The sequence below is a fragment of the Aplysia californica genome, unplaced genomic scaffold (genome assembly GCF_000002075.1).
Source record: "Aplysia californica isolate F4 #8 unplaced genomic scaffold, AplCal3.0 scaffold00240, whole genome shotgun sequence".
In the NCBI taxonomy this organism is placed as follows: domain Eukaryota; kingdom Metazoa; phylum Mollusca; class Gastropoda; order Aplysiida; family Aplysiidae; genus Aplysia; species Aplysia californica.
The window spans coordinates 127,336-152,442 of record NW_004797510.1 but is presented as its reverse complement, the minus strand read 5'-3'; the positions used below and the strand labels follow the sequence as shown (position 1 = coordinate 152,442).

The window sequence follows — 25,107 nt, the reverse complement described above, 5'->3', positions numbered from 1 at the left end:
TCACACTCACACACACACACACACACACACACACACACACACACACACACGCCCTTCTTCTGTCTCCCTCCTTTTACCTCCAACTGGGATGCCTCTATACATTTTCCTCTTTCATTACACGTTCTCACAATTAACTTCTTGTCAGCCTCTCGATATCCTTGATAGACTAGCATCAATTTCTTTATAATTAGCCCCTTGGCCTGGCACCCACTTAGTCACTTCCGTCTAGCCTGTAACCACAAGTAATCGTAAGACCCCCTTCGTTAGGCCCATTTCCCTGCTAGTATACAGCGCTCATTTAGTTTTTCTCTCAGCTACTCCTGAGGAAGCCCACGAGGCGAAAGGTTGAGCTATTAAGAAAATTTAATAATTTTATATTGTTATGTTATTTTGTCTAAAATTAAAACAAGACTCTCCCTCCTACTCTGCTTACCAAACAATGATGATGATGATGCTGATGATGATGATGATGATGATGATGATGATGATGATGATGATGATGATGATGATGATGAATAACTTTTTTGTCTTTTACTCTCTTTCCCAAAGTCCATACCTCCACCACCGGTGAACATTTGGTGTGATGAAAAAAAAGACGAGTGTAACGGCCAGCAGGAATGCCGGGTTGTAAAACACTGTGATGATGCCAGCTGTCCTATGGCTGCTATGTGCCTATGGAAAAACGACATTGACAGTAGGTCACGTTTAAAATACCCGGTGCCCATTTGCAATATCGGTTCAGTATGGTTCGGTTCTGTTTGGCTGTCTGGGCTAGCCAAATTTTCCACCATGGGAGGGGGATGGGTGGAATCTACTACCGTGGCGCACACAGTCTGCAGGCGACGATGATCTTCAAAAACAAGTAGGCGCCCATTGTAGGATCGGTTCTGTTCAGTTCGGCTCGGATTCAATCGGCTTCATAGCACACTATTAAAAGACTAATTGACCAAACTGATCGCCAGACGTGCAAACTTGAAAAGAAGCGTGTTTGTTATTGAAGGTCATTCTCAGTTTTGTCAGTTTTGTTTTCGCGCTGGGAGTGGGCTGATTGGTTTGAAGAAGGGGTTTATTTATAGTAGACGTTGAAGCTACCAGAAACTAAATCGAACCGAACCTAATCGTATCAAACAGACCAGATCCTCCAACGAGCACCACCTCTGTTAGTCTTACACATGACTCATCATTGTTAACACCAATCTATAATATTAATATTTATGTCCATTTTAAGATTACACTGAGTAGTCATTCGTATTGGGTTTTTGTCTCTTAAAAATGGTGTCTGAAACACAGACTTAACTTAGCAAACCTTTATTGATAGCTTTGTGAAATCTGACTTTATAATGCTGTTTTTATCTTCAAAGGCTATTTGGTGTCACATTTTTGGGAAGGATGGACCATTATCCACTGAGCGATCATGGCTAAATATAAATACACCCTCAGAAAGAACTCGTATTACAAGCTTTTACATTTTTAGGCCATTCACATTTTAAAATAAAATTTGAGATGGTTCACCAGCCAGCAGTTGCAGACCTCTTGCTCCCATTTTTGAAGACGTTAAATCTAGAGCAAGTGCCCTTGTTTGGGTCAAGAAAGAATATGCTTTAGAGATCCACGAGTTGTGCTAAACGGAGACTCAAACCATACTTCAAGTATGACTCTAGACTTTGAAAATATTTTTCTGACGTCTCTGAAAGTTACAGTAACGTACCTTGAAATATATAAGGGTCTTGATTAACAAACGTGATTTTTGTTAAACGGTAGATAGATAGGTGGATAGGTAGAATGATAGATAGATAGATAGATAGATAGATCGATAGATAGATAGATCGATAGATAGATAGATCGATAGATAGATAGATAGATAGATAGATAGATAGATAGATAGATAGATAGATAGATCAAAACCATTTTTATTGCGTATCTTGTTAAATGAAAAGAGTAGTGTACAAGAAAATTAATTCAAAAACTACAATACAAAGTACCATAACACAATAATTTAACAAAACACTCAAAGTAATACTGGTTATTCTTGGGCAGCACTCTGTTTTTGAGCTTGGGTCATTGTATTTGGATCAAGCACTCTGCCTAGTGACCGCCCATCCAATGTCGAGCAACCAATAAAATGCTGGATATCATTTCTCAGCCTGGGTTCATCAGCTTACCTTACGCAGAGAGATCACAAATCAAAACAAGTTACTTCAAGTGGAGGCACACAACACTGAATGATTTAGACCTGCGTTCAATGCATACACAGGGTTGTGCAAGACACTAATAAGAGCAAATATTACGGCTTGTCCAGCTATTTAGAAGGTTCACAAATATTTCTATATTGGCCCTCGACCAATGAGGAACTGAATGATGATAAGGACTTTTTTTTTGGAAGTGCCGAATTGTATTAGCAGAGAGTTTAATAGCCTAATGCATTCAATTTTCAACAAACACTGAAAACTCACGTAATATTCGTTGACCTTCAATTCTCTAGAAACTAAACTAGGTGGTTTTTGTATGTTCCGAGCACCAGCAACCAAACAAAATAGGACGTAGGATTCTATAGGTGGTCACATTTTGTGGTTACAGACAAGAGGATGCAACCGCCGAACTGATGTCTCTGACGTAAAGCTAAATTTCTTTGCTGTTACACGCACGCAGAACACGTATATATTCGATTTCCGATATATTGCAGAGTTCACTGAAAATATATCTCAGAAATAAACGAAACTTGCAATATAAAGCAAATGGATCATTTTGAGCCGTGAGCGATACGTGACATCAGTGCTGAAAACAAAGATTATACATTTTAGGAATCAAAAGTTCACTGCACAGCATCAACAGCAAGCTGGCCCATAAAGGCTACCCCCTGATCTGGAGTGGAACCCTGAAAATGGTATAGCTTTTATCATACACATTGACACCATCAAGAACCAAGAAGATATCTTTGGAGATCTAGATGGCAGGGTTGGACAAAGAAGAACATCTTGGGAAGAGTACTTTGGACCTCACGGTGATAAAGATACAGCCTGCAACAACAATAGACAAATGAGACTAAACCTACGCGCAGAGCACGACATGAGGATTACACACTCATTTATCAACATACTAGATAAAGCCAAAGAAGACCTGGTACAGATGGAAAGACCTAAATCCTGCATCACAAATCGATTTCATCCTTATGCACAATAACAATGGCGTACAGCCAAAGATTCGAAAGCGGTCCCAAACTACATTATCGGTACGGACCACAGACCTGTGATACTTACTTTCACAACCAGTAATGTAAAGCAAACAAGGAAGAACAAGGGAAGGACAACGATCGGTCTGAGTAAATTGAGAGAGCCAGACATCAAGAAGGCAATCAAGGATAACACCTCCGATGAGTACAATATATTTATATGCTGTCACCTGAATCAAAGAGGTAGAAAAAGAGTGACAAACATTCAAAAAATCCGTATCAGTAATACTGAAAAGCAGTTGTTGCACCAAGCGAATAGGCGGAAACAATATCAGAACAACATGTTTTTGGAATGATGAAACCAAAAAAGCAATATAAGTGAAAAAGAGACTATTCAAGAAACGACAGAAGTCAAAAGAACGAAGAGGACTATATATAATACAATAAAGCGAGAAGAGAGACCAAAAGAGTTATCAGAAGAGGGGGATGAGATGCAAAACCCGCTAAGCGACATTTTGGGAAAATATCGAGATTTTATAGCTTATCGATGGACTTTGCAACCGGCTATCAGATGCACAAAGTGTTTTCGGCCAAAACTCAACACATCCTTCATAAAAATAAAAATATATCCTTTTTACGTATAAACTGATAAATCCAAAATCATAACACCTAAAACCTTTCTTTATTGGCCAATGAAATTTCTCGATCATGTCACTTGACTTCCTCTTCAAAAGGGCGTCGACGAGTCAAACCAGTAATTTTGTTCAACCCACCAACAACAGCACGTTCAATACGTTTTACAGAGATAGCTCATTTTCACCCTCTGCCAGCACACAAAAAATCCTTTGTTCTAGGACGACTAGGTGTTTCAGAGGAATACGGTGGTTGCAATTAGAGCAAAAGAGTGACTTAAGGCATCAAGGGATTTTTATGGGGGGGATATAGCTGGTTTTGGCAAATTACTACTACTTTTATACCCCATTTTGTTTATCATCCTACAATTTTTAGTCAAGCTTCCTGTGTGGTAGACCAGCTCCCTACACTCACTGTTGTTCTTTCTGCTCTCAGTTCGTGCGTAAAGAAGCTTTGAAAAAAACCTGATTTTCTCAAAAGTGCTAAATGGATGTAGCGGGTTTTGAATCTCATTTTTTACTACAGAAAATGCATTGAAAGTATTTGACAAGAAATACCAAATTTTGCACAGAATACTATTGAGAATTTATTAAAAGTGTGATCAGCGTGATGGTAAGGAATGAACCATACAACCCGACATGTTATAAATAAGAAAAGATGGGAACATTATTTCCAAGACATTTCAACCTAACCGTTTACCTAGGACAACAAGAAAAATTCCAACCAACAAGCGCAGAGCAAACAGAACCACCTATACTGACTAGAGAAATCGAAATTGCACTCCCAAACAGCCCCAATAACAAAGCCCGATGACCAGATGACATCGCAGTGGAAGCCACAAAAGCTTGTGGAAACACCGGTTTACTGTGGCTAAGGCAAAATTTTATAAGAACTGACTGAAAGCTATAATAAGGGCCCCATTATGGAAAAAGAAAGGGGAAAAAAGAAAAACAACTGCACAACGTGTAGAGGCATCTCTTTGTTTAGCCAAGAAGAGAAAACATATGCGAAGATTACAGAACATAGGATAAAACCTAACGTAAGAAGAAATCTGAGTGCAGATCAGTTCCGATTCCGAAAGGGGGTAGTATGCATGGACACTGTATTCGCATTCCGACAGCTGTGCGAGAAAACCATTGAACACAACAGGTTAACAAGCCTTTAAAATTATACTACAGAACTGAACAACTGCTGAGTGAAATTTAACATTAAAATAAGCACATCAAAAACAGAAATTATACAAATGAGCCGAAACAATAGCCCCCTGAACTTCCATGTCAATAGTAAACCACTGAAACAGGTGAAGATGCGAACTCGAAAGTCACCTACCGCCTTGCACTCCTCTTATCTCATCCAAACATCCCCATGGACACAAAGAGACAGCATAAAAAAATAATATCACTTCAGTCTTTATACCAACACTATGCTACCAGTGTCAGACCTGGACATTAAGTAAAAATCACGAAAACAAAGTTACAACATGCGAGATGAAATGTCTCCACAAAACTCTTAACATCGCAAGAAGAGACAGGCCGAGAAATGAAAGAAGTAATAGCAACTATTTGCACAGAGTCCTGCCTGCATTTCACAGAAAAACAGATTATGAAATGGTTCGGCCACCTAATACCAATATCACCTTGCCATCCAGCCTCAAGAGCTTATAACACAAAGTACTCAGGCTATAAATGACGCGGAAGGCCAAGTAAAAAAAATTTCTGAGGGAGTCCAGAAAAACCTGAGAAATTATAAGAAATTGAAATTTCCAAATGAAGGAACTGCAGAGCTGCCAACCATAGAAAACTGCATCTCCCATCGACGCTTAAGGGCTATAGATCTAGAGGATGGAAAATACAGTAAAATGTAATAGAAGCTTATTCGTATCTTAAATTGAAAGTGGCGTTATCTTAATTAGAAAGAAAAAAAATAATTATTAGTGTTTAAAAAACAACATTAAATGATCAATTGTTTCAAACTTCCTATGTATCCCAGCCTGCAGGGCACGCAGGGCAGTTAAGAACGGTTTGACCTTTGGAACCGTATCTGCTTTGTTACAGACAGACAGACAGGCATACAGACAGACAGACATGGGAAAGGATGGGATGATGGGGGTTAATTGTTAATTGTTAATTGATTGCATTTGTATCTTTTGTCTAATGCCCCATTATAGAAAATATGTATAAAGACTAATCGAACGGTTATTGATTGGCTGATTCTTTTCTGTGTTTCCTTCTTTCTTATCAGTTGCACTAGACAATGTATGTACACGCAACGGCTACCTTGAGGCTCTGCTGACAGCCATATCCCCGCATATGGACGCATTCAAGCATTGGACGTGCAGACCCGGCGAAATGTAAGAAAATGGGCGTCACACGGGCAAGCTGTTATCTTCTGGTATTTTACTATTTTCGTACAAATACCACACAGTGGTGACTACACCTGACATTTTGTCGTTAACGTAACACCGAGTCGATGTTTCAGGCGGAAGCCACACGATGCCAGAGAGAGAGAGATAGAGAGAGAGAGAGAGAGAGAGAGAGAGAGAGAGAGAAGGAGAGAGAGAAAGAGAGAGAGAGAGAGAGAGAGAGAGAGAGAGAGAGAGAGAGAGAGAGAGAGAGAGAGAGAGAGAGAAGGAGCGGGGGCAAGAACTGAGATATAAAAAGAGCAGAGATGGAAAAAGGGAGAAAGATAGAGAGTAGAGACAGGGAGCGAGATTGAGAAAACACACACACACACACACACACACACACACACACACACACACACACACACACATATATATATATATATATATATATATATATATATATATATATACACACACAGACACACACACACATACACACAGTGAAAGAGAGAGAGAGAAAAAGATAAGATAAGATAATATAAGATCAGATAAGTTAAATTAAGATAAGATAAGATAGATAAGATAAGATAAGGGAAAGTAAGATACGGTTAAAAAAATGTGATACGTTATTATCCCACCGGTGAATTTTTCTTGGATGTGCTGGACCGTAAAAGACACATGTAGGCGTACATAAAAACTTAAAAGATATATTACTCTCACCAGCATCCAATGTAAAAAGAAAAATATAGCAGACAAAATGTACACATAGATCTATCACTTCAGATGCTTTATTCAACCACATGCAGGAATGTATTTTAAAGACCTTTAAAATTATAGATACAAACTCGAAAAGGCAATACATATTGAAACTTATTCTAACAATACCCGTAATAGCTAGATGGTAAAAACAATTTCTTTTATATCTTTCTCTGTCTTTTTAGAGGTACTAAATCTGCCGCTGCGTGATTTACAATTTGAGTGGAAAAGGGGTGTGATGTGTCGTTTACAATGCTTTTTATCTTTTTTTATACCTGTGATCTTATACATCTCATCAATTCTAGTAAAATCATATTCAGGGATCTTGCTGGCTTTCTTGATGGTTTTGTCAAATTTCTCTATATCTTCAACTCTAGAATTCCCTGCACAGCAGCAAATACAAAAAAATAACACGTTTTCAATCATAGAATTGTATAACAGGGGCATAATAATATCAACACGAAAACTTCTTAATTTCCGTAAAAGGAAAAATCTTTGATTTATGTTTTTAAGCACAAAAGCAGCGTTGGGATGCCTGTCAAGCTCGTTGTCAAATGACATTTTAAGATATTAATAAGAGTTTACAAATGGTCTTTTTTTGTTTACTCTTAAGTATATTATTAATTTTTTTGTCCCTTTTACGTTAGTAAAGAAAGTGGTTATCACACCAATTTGTAAATACATCTACAGCGTCCCTGAATTCATTATCCTATTTGTTGTTTGAAGGCCTTGTAGAGTGGAATCATTCGCTAATTTTATTAGTTTATTGTTTTTGTTATTAAAAGTACACGGAAAGAGAGAGAGAGAGACAGAGAGAGAGAAGGGGGGGGGGGAGAGAGAGACACACACACACACACAGAGAGAGAGAGAGAGAGAGAGAGAGAGAGAGAGAGAGAGAGAGAGCGAGAGAGAGACAGACGGACAGACCGACAGACAGACAAACAGACAGACAGACAGACAGACAGACAGACAGACATCAACACAAAGATAATATCATTATCAGAAACTATTCCACTCTGTTTCTTTACAGGGATTGCCCACCTGGCTCAGCGTGTGTGAATGATGGAAACAATGGAGGAACTTGCTGTACGGGGAAACCTGATTTTTCAAAGCCTGGATTGTGTCCCATGGTATGTCATCGTGATTATGCCCCATGTTAAACCATCGTCTAATTACTAGTTTGGTTTCTTCAATTGTTTTATTATTTTTTTCTTTAGGTACGTGTTTTACGGCGCTCGCAACTACATAAGGTAATATTATGAGTATGCGGGACACATTAAACATTTTCCTATGCTCACTCCAACGACAGAATTCAAAATCACCTCGTACTGTTTCCTCTCTACCCTTACTATTTTGTTCTCGTGACTAATTCTTATACATTACTAATAAGAATAAAAACAACAGAAAATAAACGATTAGGAGATTGCGCCCTGATAAGATAAGTAAAATTCAAACGAATCTCACTAGCCATAACCATACTACATTGTTACTTTTGTTGTTGCTCTTATTGTTGTTGTTCCTGTTTTAGCCGTTGTTGGTGGTGATACTGCAGGTTGGGTTTCTCGCTGCTGTCCTTTCTTGTGATGTAGGTGTTCTTACGCCCCCATCCACGCATTTAGATCTAGATCAATTCGAGTTAAGAGGGCATGCGTCTGACCTTGCGAGTCAGGGCTGATCAAAGCAGAAAGGGATACAACTCTGGTCTCTTGCGTGTGATGCTCAAGGGATCTGTCTTTCTATCTATCTATCTATCTATTTATCTATATATCAGTCTGTTTATCTATCTATCTATCTATCTATCTATCTGTCTATCTATCTGTCTTCTATCATTCAATCTATCTATCTATCTATATATCTATCTATACCGACGTTTGTGCTGTCGTGTTTACGCGCGTCGCTGTCGAATGCAGGAGACCTGAATTGAATTCACACACACACACACTCACACACACACACACACACACACACACACACACTCACACACACACACACACACACACACACACACACACACACACACACACACACACACACACACACACACACAATAGACACACATACAAATAGTGTGTGTACATAATATCAATATATAATATAATATATTATATAAATTATATTGTACATAATATCAATATATAATATAATATATTATATAAATTATATTATATTATACTGTATATACACACACTCATATATACCTAGCCGTCAATATAGACTCATTAAGCTGTATAGCAGGTGATTCGGCAGAAGGGCACAGTCTTGGCGTACTGACGTCACTCGTGGTTGGCCAGTTCTGTGAGCATCACGAGTATTTCCAGTAACTTGAAAACATCTTCGGAGTCGATATATTGTTGAGAGGCACACCCCCATGGCAATTGACACATCTTTTGGACTCTCTCCCGCCTGAAATCTGCCGATAGCCCTTTCTCGATTTGCTTCGATGAGTCGTGGCATGGTCACTTGCTCAAAACACTCGACTGAAGAAAGTTTTACGTCCTGTCAAATTATACCCCTTGGTCGGATGACGGATGAACACTTTTCAGAGGATAAAAACTGCTCAACAAAATACTCGGTTTGCATTTTTTCTTTGCTGCCATATATTATGACGTCATTTTAAACTGTAAGCATTTTTCAGCTTGATGACATGAGCTCACAGCATTACTGAATTTTAAAAAGTCGACCACGGCCTACATTCTAGCGAATGTAGGTAACTAAACACCCGCGTCTTTAAGTAGCTATATGACTTGCGTAACTTTTGTTGTTGAGTACATGTATATATGTGTGTGTGTGCGGGTGTGGGTGTGTATGTGTGTGTTTGTGTGTGTGTCTATATATATATATATAACAACATGGTTGATTCAAACGCTCTACAATTTTTTGGCATATGTGTCATGGCGCTCGTCAATTTTTGGGCATGTGGGGTTATTGATATCACATTTAAGCTTTTTAAATTTTTTCTTGCTTATGATGGAAAAAATATCAATTTGTCTTGAATCCAAATCAAGATATTTGTGATTGAAATAGGTTGGGAGCGCCTGGTCTCAGAGGTAAAATTAGTGAGAAAATGATATCTAAAGTTTAGTTATTTCCTTAGCTTGAGAGTCCCTGTAAACAGATAATTTACACTTTTATGCCCTTAATTGACGTTTTTCCAGTACAATTCACATATAAATCTGTTCTTTAATTGACATGGAGGGTGTTGAGCTAAAAAATACAAATTCGATAAAAATTCCTAAACCTGCAGAAAAATGCCAGTTTCTTCACCTTCATTATTTTGACGAGTGCCTGATTTCTCCCCGCAGCCTCACATATGAAGTTATTGGTATCCTCTTAAAGCTTGTTTATTTTTCTTGCATTCGATGAAAAAATTACCCATCTATTTTGAATAGAAGTGGAGATATTTGGGATTTAAGGAGGTGGGGGTCCCCTAGCCCCAGAAGTAAAATTGGCTAGAAAATAGACGCCTAAGTTTGGAGACTTCCAAAGCCGGAGATTCCTTGGAAACTAAAAATTTACATTTTGTGTGCCTATAGTCAACGTTTTTCAGTACTCACACAATGAAATGTATTTTTAATAAGAAAGCAAAAAAAAAAATAATTTAGAAAACTTGCCAAACCGTCGGAAATATGCCTTTATCTTCGATTTCATTATTTTGACTATAGCGCCTGATTAAACCACAATGTGTGCATGGGTTGGGGGGGGGGTGCGTGCATGTGTGTGCGTTCGTGTGTGTGTGTGTGTGTGTGTGTGTGTGTGTGCATGTCGTGAGTGAGAGAGTGTGTGTGTGTGTGTGTATATGTGCGTTTGTACGTGCGTGCGCGCGTGTGCGTGTGCGTGCATGTGCGTGCATGAGTGTCGGCTTTCGTATTTGGGTGTGTGTGAGGGGTCGGGGTGGGGGGGGGAGGAATTGAACCGAAGTGTATAGTTTATATTTTCGAAATGTCCAGAATGATGGGATTATGTGTGCTGGACAAGAATGCACCTCTGACGCAGAATGTGCCGGGGACGAAAAGTGTTGTAAGGGGTGTGGCTTAAGGTGCGTCAAACCAGTGCAAGTGACGAGATGTGACAAGGAGTGTCCAAAAGGTGAGTCACTTGGTTTTAACGTCAAACACATTTATCGGAAGAGCATTGCTTGATGATTTTCATGCTTAGATAAGGCTTAGATATCTATCTATCTATCTATCTATCTATCTATCTATCTATCTATCTACCTATCTATCTATCTATCTATCTATCTATCTATCTATCTATCTGAGCATATAATTTAACTACTTTTTTTTGGTTTTAGTTTTCCATCCCAAATTGTCATTAATCTCAAATTTTACTGTCGGAAACGTAAATAAATAATTATTCAAAGCATGCCATTGCCGTCCTTGTTTGATGTTGTCACCAAGAGGTTTGCCTAAACTGACCGATGCACTCACGACAATAACATTCATAAATACGTATTTCTTGGATTAAAATGTTTTGACAAACGAGTTCTTGTTGTGGGTAGCTATAGAGTCGTATTGTCTTTCCCCTTTTCTCTCTCTCTCTCTCTCTCTCTCTCTCTCTCTCTCTCTCTCTCTCTCTCTATCTATCTATCTATCTATCTGTCTATCTATCTATCTATCTATCTCGCTATCTCTCTCTTTCTCTCTCTTTCTATCTATCTCTCTCTTTCTCTTTTTCTATTTTTCTATCGCTATCTCTATCTCTCTCTTTTCTTCAGACTCACACACAAACAATGTGAAAACACTCACACAAACACACCCACTCACACAAACACACTCACACACATGTAGGCATAGGCGGACATATATATGCATAGACGTATGAATACACACTCACCACTTACTTTTTCTGCCTTTTTCCCTTCATAGGAGAAACCTGTCTCATGAAAACACCTGATTGCCAACCCGGAATGGTGTGTATCCAAGCCTTTGTACCAACATGTGTGCCAATCGCATGCGAGGCTTGCAGACCTCACCAGGAGTGCCGTAAAGTTAAAAGACAAGGACCCTGCTATGATGGACCAGAAATATGCGACAAACCAAGGTTAGTCAGTCTAAATTATAATACATAATAAGCTTATGTCATGAGCGCTTGGGATCTAAATTGCTTTTCCTTATTATCTGTGTCGTGTTTTGCATCTGGCGTAAGTATGCAACCAAAATATTTAAAGTTATCCTTCTTACGTGTGATGTTACATCGCTGGATGTCAACGCTTTTGAAGCCTTCTGTTTTCTTGACGTTTAGTAGTAGGCCATTCTTTTCACTTTTCTTTGTCACTCTTGTTAGACTTACTTACAGCTTAGACTCAGAGTCAGTTATCAAGACTGTATATACTTAGTGTGCTGTAGGTAGTTAACAAAAAATATATTGTAGCCGCCTGCCTGGACTTCTCCTATATCATTGATATTACGTAACAGACTAGACACATCCTTGTCGTACTCACCTGCGGATTGGCCCGTATTCGCTGAGCTCCTTGTCGATCCTGATTGCTGCCTATTGTTCCAAATTTTGATAAAGTTTCTCTCTATTTTAAGGTCTTGTCCATCTATGTTCAAATCTCTTAGGATCTTTGAATAGTTGCTTTTTTATGTCTCACTTTGTCAGATGCTTTAGAATTGTCGATAATGCTGGGGTAAAGGTCTTTCTGTACCTCAAATCTTTCCATGAGAATCTTTAGGGCGAAGATGGCATTTTCAGTATCTTTTTTCGCAATCTTTTATTAATGACTGCTGATCTTTATAAAATGGAGAGTTCTATTGGGATCAAGGATAGATGAAGGACAACAACTATATAACCTTTCCATAATCGTCAGTGTCTGCTACAGGTTGTTTTTATCTCTCCACATGGATCATTCGCATTTCAAATCTGAACACAATATTTGAAACCCAACAGGAATTTGGCCAATATTCATTGTAGATAAAACTACAGAACAGTTTTCTTCTATACAATGCATGTAAAATCTACCCATTTACAGTCTCACCTACTTTCTCAATCGGGCACTATTGATATTAATCGTGCATCGGAAAGAGAAAGCTTGGGCATTCATTTATTTCATTCAATGTCGCATTTTGATCCTTATGCGGTGTGCCATACTTGAATAAATATATACATATGTGTGTAAGTGTGCGTTTGTGTGTATGTGTGTGTGTGTGTGTGTGTGTGTGTGTGTGTGTGTGTATGTGTGTGCGTGTGTGTGTGTGTGTGTCTGTGTGTGACAATATTATATATTATGTAGCCCATGAAGAGCTAAGGTATTGTATCAGGCAATCACTTATTATTGATTATCCTGTTGTCCCATCTAACATTCTAGGATTTTTTGCGCCATGGGGAGCCAAGACGAGTGTACCGAAGACGCACACTGTGGACAGGGCCAACAGTGCCATAAACTTCAAGTCTGTGCCTCTGCCATACAAGCACCAATACCAATACATGAAGTTGTACAATCGAGGAAAAAGCGCGCCGTATACAGCGATCTGTCTGATCCCTTCTGTGCTTCAAGAAACCGCTGTGGGCCCGACTCCTGCGGGGGCTGCCCAAAGGGAAAGGTGAGTGATGGCTGGATCTGTACCCCTAGCCACACCTCTTTAAAGTTCATAATAATTATGTCATTACATGATGGATTCAGGCACTCGTGAGTTGTTTTTTTTGTTGTTTGGTTTTTCTTTTCTTTTTTTGGGGGGGCATGTGGGTTTGTTGGTGTTGTCTTGAATCTTGTTTATTTGTCTTGATGTTCGATTATAAAGAAATACCAATTTAACCCAAAATGAAGTCGAGATATTTGCAATTGAAAGAGATGGCGATTGCCTGGTTTCAGAAGTAAAATATGCGAGAAATGGCCGCCAAAGTTCAGTCACTTCCATATCTGGAGAGTCCTTGGAAACTGAAGATTCAAATTTCTTGTGCCTTTAATCAACGTTACTCAGTAAAATTCATACGAAATGTGATGTTATATTAGCATAAAAGGTGCTGAGCAAAAAAAAACCGAAAAAATAAAACCCAACCCAGAATTCAATTTAAAAAAAGATTAACCAAACGGGGGGAAAATGTCGGTTTCTTTGATTTCATTATTTTTTTGGCAAGCGCCTGATTTCACCATGATGCCTCACACATTTGTATGAGCAATTCACTCGTTAAAGCATTTGTCGATCTCTCTGGCAAACAGCGGGTCTATTTGCGGCCTCTGATTTTGATTTCATACAGTTTAGGTATTTTGATACGTTTCTGTAAAAATTTAGTACCTATTTAATAGTAATAGACTACTGTGTGTGAACGTTAATTCAGTTAGTTATATAACACTTGTTTTTATAGATCATCATTATACATACAGAACACAAAAGCTATTCAAATATGTACTTCATGTCTATTAGTATTCACGCCTATTGTAAAATCTTGAGTATATAGAGGCAGGTGCATAGTGATGAACTGTTGTAGAATGTTACTACTTGTTCTTGAAGTTGATATTTCAGTTTGAGCTTGCTGTATTGTTACACTATCTCTTTAAATCAACGGAAATCATATTATTGTTTATTTAGAAAGCATTCCTATAGATCAGTTGTTAAGGCACCGAAATCAAAGTGGGTTCGACCTTTGCTTCCCAGTGCCAAATCATGCGTTGTGGGATATGACATCCAGTCAAAAGTCACAGTGATACTCTGTAACGCATTCCCGATCCCATCCTCCTTGTCGAACTCAAACTAATGTCTTAAGTGTGCAAGAGAACAAACATTCTCTTAACACCACAGCACACCGATTCTAGCCTGTATCTTTTTTTCGCAGATTTGTAAACGAACAGACATAGTATGTGTGAAACATCCCTGTGACAATCACGAGTGTGTGGATGATAATGAGTGCGGAGGATGTTTAAATGGTAAGAACGTCTCAACACTTTTTACAAGTATTGTTAATACCCCACTCGACACGGGATGCTTCTTTTTGAGGAGGGCTGGGCTTAATTTTGTGATTTCCAGATATTACGGGGTTTTTGTTCTCCTTAAATAATAAGAAAAATTAAGACCTTCAACAAACCATGAAGTGCAACAAAGAGTAAAATGCAATAAAAGGGCATAACATTAAGCTTTCTCCTTTTGGATTTGGTTAATTTGGTGTATTAAAATATTTACCAACATAACTTCAGGACCTGTCATCATTACAAACCTCAAGTAGGGTAAAAGTCTACCTGACTGGGGAAGGTCCTCGTGAGGTAGGCAATATCTTTTAAAAATAAATTAATATCTCATAGAACTAGAAACAATTTTTGTCCCTTCAGAGAAAAAAGGCGTCAGTTGTGCGTAGTAAGTCAAGCAGTTTCCGAATGGAGGACCAATATAGATCTTTTTCCAAAATGAAAAAATTTAGTGAACCTCGGAGAGAACATTTATTCATTTGAATTAAATATGTGGATAACCCAGTTTCTGGCCTGGAGCAGCTACCCTTCACAACAATCACAATAGGAACATTTTTTGTTTTAAACGGGCAAAAAAAACCAACACCAACTGATGCAACGACTGTTTCAAGCCTGTTATCAGAAATACGATGACTCCCAGAGTATTCGACACTAGATATTGTTAGTAAATGCACAGTCAGCTACAGGAAAAAAAATCATTACTGGCTTGTTCTCGTGAAAACCGAGATATCCTTTTTGCTTGTCGACTTTAGTCCCCTCTAAACACTTTGTTATTTTGACATTTGCACGTGACAGTGTCATAGCAAACCAAACGAAAAGGATGTTTATTAAACTAGTAGCAATATATTTTATTTTTTTCACCATCACTGTTGAAATCTGACAAGTAACGTTCATTTTTCATCGTAGTTCGGAAATTGAAAGGCATGCTCTGTGGATATCTATTATAGCGCATGAGTCGAATTCGTAAAGTAATGGTTGATGGAACGCTCACCCGACTAAGACGTCGTATCCTTAGGGAAACTTCTGTACATGTATTTCCTCTTTTTCAGCCAGCGCAAATGAAGTCTCAGCAAATATCATAGAGAAAAAAATATAGCAAGATGAAAGATCTCGTTTTAGTCTCTAATGTTAACCTAAGATATTGATTTGTCATAAACTGGTCGGAAAAAGTAGCTCATGACATAATTTGAACCATTGATGAGACGGCATAAACATAAATGTGAACTATAACTTTCACTTTTACTTTCCCTTCGATTGTTGCTGCCTGTAATCTTTACTATACTTTATTTAGCCAAACAATTTCTCTAGTATTGAGATGACATAATATTAACATCATTGCGTATTACATGTACTCTTTTCTCAACGTTTATATGTATTGTTATCGTCTCATAGGCTTAAATATTTGGAGTTTGAGTCGCAATCTATTTTCTTTGTTCAAATGTTACGCTCTAGGTTTACAACAATAAAAAAAAAAATCCAACACCTACCCCCCCCCCTCCCCACACACACACACACCAAAAAAACAAAAAAACAAGTGAAAGTATAGATCTATATATGTCTGCAATGTATTAAGTACAATATTCATTATCCTCTTATAGATTTGGAAACTGGAAATAAAAAGTGACACACTGATGCTTATGCATCAACTTATTGTGTAAGTCGTTCTTTTTCTGACAGGACTTGCAATGTAAAACAAAATATGTGAGGCAGCGTGGTAGAATCAGGCTCTCGTCAATGTTTGGGCATGTAGAGTTATTGGTATCATCTTACAGCTTGTTCACTTGTCTTTATTTGGATGAAAAAATATCTATTTATCTTGAATACAAGTCGAGATATTTGCGAAAGAATGAGGTTGGGGTCACCTGTTTTCAGAGGTAAAATTAGTGAGAAAATGGCCGCCAAAGATTAGTTATTTCCTTTGCGTAAGAGTCAGTGGTAACTGAAAATTTACATGTTTTTGTGCCTTTAATCAACGTTTTTCAGAAAACTTCACATAGAAATGAGTTCTTTAATGGGCATGAAAGGTGTTGAGCCAAAAAACAAACATTGGATAAAAATTCACAAACCTGCGGAAAAATGCAAGTTTCTTCACTTTGATTATGTGAGTGCTAATTTAGGCCAAATATGGCCTAAATAAGGTCAATCCTTCCACCTAACATTATTTAGGCCACAGAATAAGGTTTTCCCCCTCCCCGGAACATTTTTTAGGCCACGTATATGCTCAAACTACCCTTTTCACGCAACTGAATTCGTTCCACTTTCATAATGGTGCACCTTTCTCATTTAGTACAGTTTTGTCTCAGTGTACAACTTATAAATCATAATCATAATGAAAATTGTAAGAACAAAGCACAATACGCAAAATTTTGCTCAATCACAATGGTTTGAATGAGAGGGGCAAAAGCTAGGCTACCATTTTGGTACACTTTGGTCAAGTGAAAAGGTCAAATCCTTCGAATGGACTTCCGGGTCAAATTTGGTGTATAAAAAGTGTGTACACAACGTGGCTGAGTCTTTGCGTGAGTGGCACTCTCTCGTACTGTCTCGTAGTAGTACATGCAGTAGTAGTAGCAAAGATCGTGTAGAGAATCTTTGGTAGTAGATCTAGAACTAGAAGGCAGTTTAGTGAACGTGCACGCGGCAGGGCGAATTGGCCTCGATACGCCCCGTAGACTTTTGTGATCGGCAACGAAGCCTCGTGTTTTGATGGGTCTAATTAACTCAGTGTTAATCGCACTGCCACATCCGACAGGGCTACATCTTTTTAAAAGGAAATGAAAGATCATCAAAGTGGTTGTATTCGCGTGACAATCGATTCGGAAGAACTGGAAATATTAAAATTTGCGTCTGAAATCAAGGCAATCTTTACAACACGATGAAATTAAAACTACTGGCTATGTTATTCTGTATATGAAACTTCAGGACGTATTATTATTTTCCAACATATTTTGACGCCTGAGCTGTATAGGTTGAAGTTTTCACAACACTAATAGATCTAGTAATAGGGCTTTCCGTAAAAATGCATAGATCTACAAAAGACGAATCGACCGGTCAGCGCCCCGGGCACCCTGCTCGCCCCTGCACACTGTGATAACGTGTTGCTTCGGCATCGCATTATTCAACTATTATACATGCAGCTAAGGCAATTGGGATGTACTGACTGACAAAACAGTTCAAAGTTTTGTTTTTATTTTACCATAATTATTTGACTTTTGAATAGTGCAGGTGATAGCTAAATCTAGATTCCCTGTCTAGAATCAGTAGTAGTAGGCCTAGAAGATCTAGGCTAGAAGCAGCCAGAGAGCCTACAACTGCTAGATCTAACTTATTGCTATATATATATGCCTTTGGGCTTTTGAATTGAAATAAAACAAATTGCACAGTTCTAGTTAATTTTAGATTCAGCATCTAACTATATTTTCAGAGTTAATATAATATCAAATCTCAGCATAACAATCACTTTTACTTTTATTAGAATAATTAGATCCAAAAATTATAAAATCTGTTGTGTGCAAACTTAAGATTTTCTTTACCAATCGTAGTAGAGCACAGAGTTTAAATTGTAAGCCTCTGATCAGACTTTCAGTATACATAATAAAATATATATAATCATTTAATGTTATTTTCTGGATATTTTAAAAACTTTTTAATTATCAAATTGTGTCATTTTCGTTGATAATAAGAAGAGAATTAGCAGTGAACTTTTTAGACAGAGAGTCTGTGATTCAATTTTTTTTTTAAATTATGCTAATCAATGAAAATTGCTAATTGATCATTGTCCTGTACAGGATAGGTGGACCCCGCGGTCTGCATAACGAAATACTAGGTTTTAGGATGTGAACCCCGGAGTCACCATAGTAAAATAAGTAGGTTTAGTTTAAGTAAGGATCGGTTGACTCCGCGTCAACGCAGTGAAATAAGCAGGTTTAAGGTGGACCCCGGGGTCACTGTAGTGAAATAAGCAGGTTTAAGGTGGACCCCGGGGTCACAGTAGTGAAATAAGCAGGTTTCTTTAAACATTGGTGGACCCCGGGGTCACTGTAGTGAAATAAGCAGGTTTAAGGTGGACCCCGGGGTCACTGTAGTGAAATAAGTAGGTTTAAGGTGGACCCTGGGGTCACTGTAGTGAAATAAGTAGGTTTAAGGTGGACCCCGGGGTCACTGTAGTGAAATAAGTAGGTTTAAGGTGGGCCCTGGGGTCACTGTAGTGAAATAAGTAGGTTTAAGGTGGACCCCGGGGTCACTGTAGTGAAATAGGCAGGTTTAAGGTGGACCCCGGGGTCACTGTAGTGAAATAAGTAGGTTTCTTTAAACATTGGTGGACCCCGAGGTCACCATAGTGAAATAAGCAGGTTTTATTAAGGATTTGTGGACCCCGGGGTCTTGATTCACACAAATGTATGCACAATACTTTGAAAAAGAAAGATAAGGTCATTGGGGTTTTTTTTTTAAGGAATCCGTTTTACACTTAGAAAAGCGCTAAAAACAAGTTTTAAAATTTTAGAGTACCCATAACATTAGGAAATTACTCCCCTCCCTAGTTGGCTTACCATTTAATAATTATGAGCAGTTAAGAAAAAAAGAGAATGATATAGGATTTGTCTAAATATGATCATTAGCAGTAAAGATATTGCCCATTTTGTTCGATTATCCTCGTGGGTTAAAACCACCCTGTACTGTACCTCAATAAGTACAAAAAGAATATTTCTGTGACTTTTTATAGAGGTGTTTGTAGTTGAGCTCTATGTAAAATCCTCAACAAAATAATGTACATTTGGAACGTTCAACACAGTTAGACACTCACGCACACAATCACATTCACGCACTTACACACATTACACACACACACACATACAAACACACTATTACATTTACTCTCTCTCTGTCTCTCTCTCTCTCTCCCTCTCTCTCTCTCTCTCTCTCTCTCTCTCTCTCTCTCTCTCTCTCTCTCTCTCTCTCTCTCTCTCTCTCGATTTCTCTCTCACCACAACCACACACAAACAAACACATACATACACACCTACCCACTTACACACACACACACACACACACACACACACACACAAACACACACACACACACACACACACACACACACACACACACACACATATATATATATATATATATACACACACACACACACATACACACACACACACACACACACACACACACACACGGAACTCCTACCCGTAGTCCACTTTTCATTCAGTATCATTTCTCTATTTTGAAATAATCCCCGGCCCAAAACAAAAAGATCTGTAGAATCTCCAACTTGTTGCGAATCCATGGTTAGATCAAGAAATCGGCCATGCATGTGGCCTAAATAAGGTAAAGGAGGGGGGGGGTTAGCTTATTTAGACTATATGTGGCCTAAATAAGGTTAGGGGTAGCATATTTAGGCCATATGTGGCCTAAATAAGGTCACCTTTTGACTATTTTGACGAGAGCCTGATTCCGCCACGCTGCCTCACATATATTAAAACATTATAATAATATCATATATGAGTAATCTTCTTCATTTAGTACAGACTTGAAGAATATCTATGTCCCTCGCTATAAATGATAGGCACCAACTTGACAACCTCATAACATGTAGCGGTAATGATAGATTCCTAATTAGATCTTTTTCCACTCATACTTTAGTATTCGGGAGCTTATCACTGGAAAATGGGGGGGTGTAGGAGAATCAAAGTGACAATGGTGGGACCGGGTATTTCTTTATCGTTTGAACTATTAACTCGTGATCAAATTGCTTATAGCTTCCATGACTAACACAGGTTCTCGCAAAATGTGTTTGCAGGTCAAGTTTGCGAAGTTTTCTACCCCCCTTGCCCTCCACCTGTTGACTGTGAGGCACTCCGGAGGGAGGATCCTGAGGCATACTGCCCCGAAAGCAAATGTGAGCCCATCGCCACCTGCGTTTTCCCAATAACCTGTGCCAACGTCCGTTGTGGAACGGGCACGACATGTGAGATGGTCAAGCCTCCCTGCCATTATGGACAGTCTTGTGAACCGGCACGACCTGAATGTGTATCTGCCTGCAGTAAGGAATGTCGCCAAGGTTTCCAGTGCGAGAGTCTCCAACCTCCTTGCCCGTTACCAGCCGTGTGCCTGGAAAGTGAATCCCAAGACTGTGTTTCACCTACGTGTCCCAGCTTAGAAAGATGTGCTGACGTCAGACCAAACTCCTGCAATGACCTGCAGTGTCCTGGCGGGACGGAATGCAAAATGATCACAGACACTTGCGGTCGTGGTAAGCTCTGTCGTAAGATGGCCAAGGCGGAGTGTGTTCCTGTTTGCAATAAGAAATGTGGACGCCGCCGCGAATGTAAACTCACCTCGAAATGCCCATCTGATGGTAGTGAATGTAAGCACAGAAAGAAGTGTGTGCGTAAACAGGGTTGTCCAAAATGTAAGCCCGGCAGGGAATGTGCCTTGCGCAAACGATGCCGAAAGTGCAGGAAACGTCATGTCTGCGTGCTCAGCAATGCAACGTGTCCTCGTGTGCCAAAAAGGAAGCCTAACAAACGAGCTTGCAAGAGAGAGAAAAGGCGATCCCGCCCGTGTGCCACGGACAGCCAATGTAGAAAAAAACAGAAATGCTGTATGTCAAAGTGTGGTCGCAAGATCTGTAGAAGAGCAAGGAAGCCTATAGCTTTTCCATAAAAGGTATTGCAGACTAAACACTTTGTGGGGCATTGGTTTAAGATTTTACTTCATAGATATAAAACCAGTCGATCCCAACCAAAATTAACTACAAAGCCATGTTTGGGAAATAGTTTTCAGAAATAAACTTGGTCTATTGCATGCTAATAAAAAAGTCTTGAATAGCGTTTGTTTGTTCGTTTGTTTGTTGTTGTTTTTTTGCTGTTGTTGTTGCTGTTGTTTTTTAAATCTGTTTTCAATAAAATTACTACTACTTACTCACTTCTTTCATAATTTCTAATCGGGGCTGAGAAGCTCTTGATAAAGCCCATCTAGAACTTTTTGTTAGTAGAGACCATCGGGATTTTAAGACAATCTCTTGTGCGTCTTACCAAGTGGAGGAAGGGCAAACTGACTTTTGATGGCTTGATGGCAGATGTACACCACAATTGCCCGAAGCTGCCAGACGTTGGAAAGTTGAATAGAAAGTACCCAGTCTAATAGATAAAAAATATTAAGCTATCAAATTAGTACTACAAAGGCAAGGGCACATACTGATATTACTTTCTCGTATACCAATGACTCAAGACGTAGTAAGCAAAATGTTCCACATAACTATGAATTGTACAGTGTAACCAATCCTAACAGTCATGTAGGGGACATTATATAAAGTGAAGAAATATCTCAAATGTATCTGTGATTTGTCTTCTGTTTTACAATGTGCAATATTAATGTGTGTTTGTGTGTGTGTTCGTGCGTGTGTTTGTGTGTGTGTGTGTGTGTGTGTGTGTGTGTGTGTGTATGTACGCGCACGCATGAGTATGCGTGAGTAGAAAGTAATGAAAAGTCAGCTCATATCATTTCGAGATTCGTCATTTACATGCAGATAAAGCAAAACATCAGACTTTTGACCAAAACGTGTCCCCGTTTTTAGTAGGTTCAAACAAACAATAATGCTACCATATCTGATCTAAAATATACAAGGGTATTCCTTCATTTATTTTGTAAGTATCTCTAAATATCAACTGGAAATTGCCCTACACTATGAATATCAACATGTATAAACATTTATGTCTGCAAGAAAAAAATGGTACTACTAATCTTTAAAAAAAAAGGCAAACTGACTTTTGATTCTTTTCTTCAGGCACATACACTATTGTTTAAAATACAACCTTTTGAAGTGATGGAGCAGTGGCACAATTTTCTATGGTTCATCAACTCTCCAGCATGATAAAGATAGTGTAGTATAAGATGTCGTCTTTGATACAAAGTGTATTCCACGTGTTATAATGTGTACTGAAAGGGGAAACTGGAAGATAAACAATCACTGAACGATCGCAAAAGTAGCAGAAGAAGCAGAAGAGCACAATGTTAAAACAATAACCATGAAATCAACACTATATTTCAATGTTACGGCTCTGATTTATCTCAAGAGGTAATGGGAAGCTGCCACTACGACGGCTCCACCACGGAGGAGCTTAGGCTTACATCTTAGTTCTTTAATCACTGACTACCTTGGACGACTAAACAAAAAATACACTGCTAGAATTGACAAATGATGATAAAATGGCTTTTATTTCAAATTCTGTGGACATAAAGGCTCTGAAAAGAATGGCATTAAAAGATTCCGACAGCACTAAAACTTAAAAGAACTACAAAAACCTAACCCAGTAACTTAATCCCTCTGCCCCCACTCCGAGAAAAAAATGTGTAGGCTAGGGTTAGCCGTGTTGAAAATGCCGGCATCAACACATCTAAAACATCATGGTTATTGACCTATCCGTGATGTCGGCAAGGCGGCATAGCTTTATCTCCTTCACAGTATTCCCGATGGCGACAGGCTGCTGGAAGTTCATCAAGTTAATGCAGGTAGGGGTAGTACTTTCATTTGTTTGTTCGTCCAGAGACCTTCCCAGTGTTAGGAGCGTAATCTCTAAAACTGGTGAAACACCTCTCACAAATCTCCTCTATGTTGTATGGGGATGACGTCTTTTCTCCGCACCTACAGCTGTTTGTCTACCTCAGAGCTTATACTATATGCATGTATTATCACTATTTTTATAATTATTATCCTTATTATTATCATCATCATCATCATCATCATCATCATCATCATCATCATCATCATCATTATTATTATTATTATTATTATTATTATTATTATTATTATTATTATTATTATTATTATTATTATTATTATTATTATACTTACTTTATTTTTACTTTATTCTTCCGCTTGTACCGATGGGGGTCGCGGGGAGACACAGGCGTCTGTCTGAAGCAAGGAGAGTGGCCTGTAGGAGGGACATCCCGTGAGCTCTGAGGGTGTCTGCTACAGATACACTCCAGCGTCGTTTTGATGTTCCTCTGGCTCTCAAGCCAGAACATTTGATGTTATATGCCCCCAGAGCTGGTTGGTTTGGGGGCATCCGTGTGACGTGTCCGAACCACTTGATCTTTTGTTTTGCATTGTGTAGTAGGACTGGTGTTGCTCCTACCGTGTCCCTTATGATTTCATTTTTTAGTTTGTCTTTTCTTGTCTTGTTAGTCGCTCTTCTTAAACATTTCATCTCGCATGTGACCAGCTTCCTCTCCATGGCTTTTGTTAGGGAGCATGCCTGGCACTGATATGTAAGTGTTGGTAGGAAAATGGAGTTGATGAGTTTCGCCTTGGGCCTCATGGTAATATTGGGATGTTTCTGGAGAGTTGCGAGTTGATAGCTGACTGTATTGGCTTTCTGGCATCTAGTCTCTATTTCTCGATCTAATGTTCTATTTTCTGAGAAAAATGCTGCCCGAGTATTTGAATTCGCTGCTTTGTTTTAGTTGGGATCCATTGATATTGATATCCACTTTGTCTGGTCTCCTGCTAACTGTCTTAACCTCTGTCTTGTTAACACTGATCTTCATGTCATATTTCATGCAACTCACGTTTAGATGGATCATATGCTCCTGTAAATGAGTCTTGTTGTTCATTATTGCCAGGTCGTCTGCAAACATGAGTTCGTTTGGTGTCTCTTGGTCTGGATTGGCCTCCTTAGTAATCTGGTCCATGTAGATCACGAAGAGCAGAGGGGAGAGATTGCGGCCCTGCCTGACTCCGAATGTTACTGGAAAGCAGCCCGATGTTCCACTGGTATTGTTGACTGCGCTTCTGCTGTTGGCAAAGATAGCCTTGATGTTGTCTAGCAGTTGTCCCTCGATGTCGCACCGCTCAAGGATCTCCATAGCTTGTTTCTATTTACTCGATCAAAAGCTTTTTTTCTGATCCACAAATACGAGGTGGAGATCTTGGTCGTATTCCAATGCCCTCTCCCACAGTTGCCAGAGTGCAACGATTGCATCAGTGCACCCTCTTCCTTAAATTCTAAAACCAAACTGGACATCTCTGAGAAGATGTTCGGCTTTTGCGCGAAAGCGTTGCTCTAGGATCTTTGCATACATTTTCCACGAATGGCTGAGAAGAGATATGCCTCTATACGTGTTACAGTCTTTCTTGCTGCCCTTTTTCTTCCATACTGGCACCACTATCACATTTTGCCAGTCTGCTGGTACTTTTCTCTCTTTTCAAGCTTTCTGGAAGATGACTAAGCCAGTGTATTCCCAGTTTCACCGCATGCAAGGATGGCTTCGGTTGTGATGCCATCGTCTCCA

General features: G+C 38.9%; 1 protein-coding gene across 2 annotated transcripts in view; it reads left to right on the top strand.

The window, feature by feature from the left end:
- LOC101855107 (keratin-associated protein 10-4) overlaps positions 1–21,641 on the top strand; it is a 30,083-nt gene extending 8,442 nt beyond the window's left edge. For both annotated transcript variants that reach the window (XM_005100203.3, XM_013083537.2), the window contains 8 exons: positions 550–694; positions 6,044–6,152; positions 7,933–8,032; positions 10,850–10,988; positions 11,768–11,942; positions 13,210–13,444; positions 14,676–14,766; positions 20,609–21,641. In XM_005100203.3, the coding sequence (XP_005100260.1) occupies positions 550–694; positions 6,044–6,152; positions 7,933–8,032; positions 10,850–10,988; positions 11,768–11,942; positions 13,210–13,444; positions 14,676–14,766; positions 20,609–21,474 (1,860 nt within the window). In that variant the 3' untranslated portion in view covers positions 21,475–21,641. The remainder of the gene's footprint in view (positions 1–549; positions 695–6,043; positions 6,153–7,932; positions 8,033–10,849; positions 10,989–11,767; positions 11,943–13,209; positions 13,445–14,675; positions 14,767–20,608) is intronic.
- Positions 21,642–25,107: the final 3,466 nt, after the last annotated feature.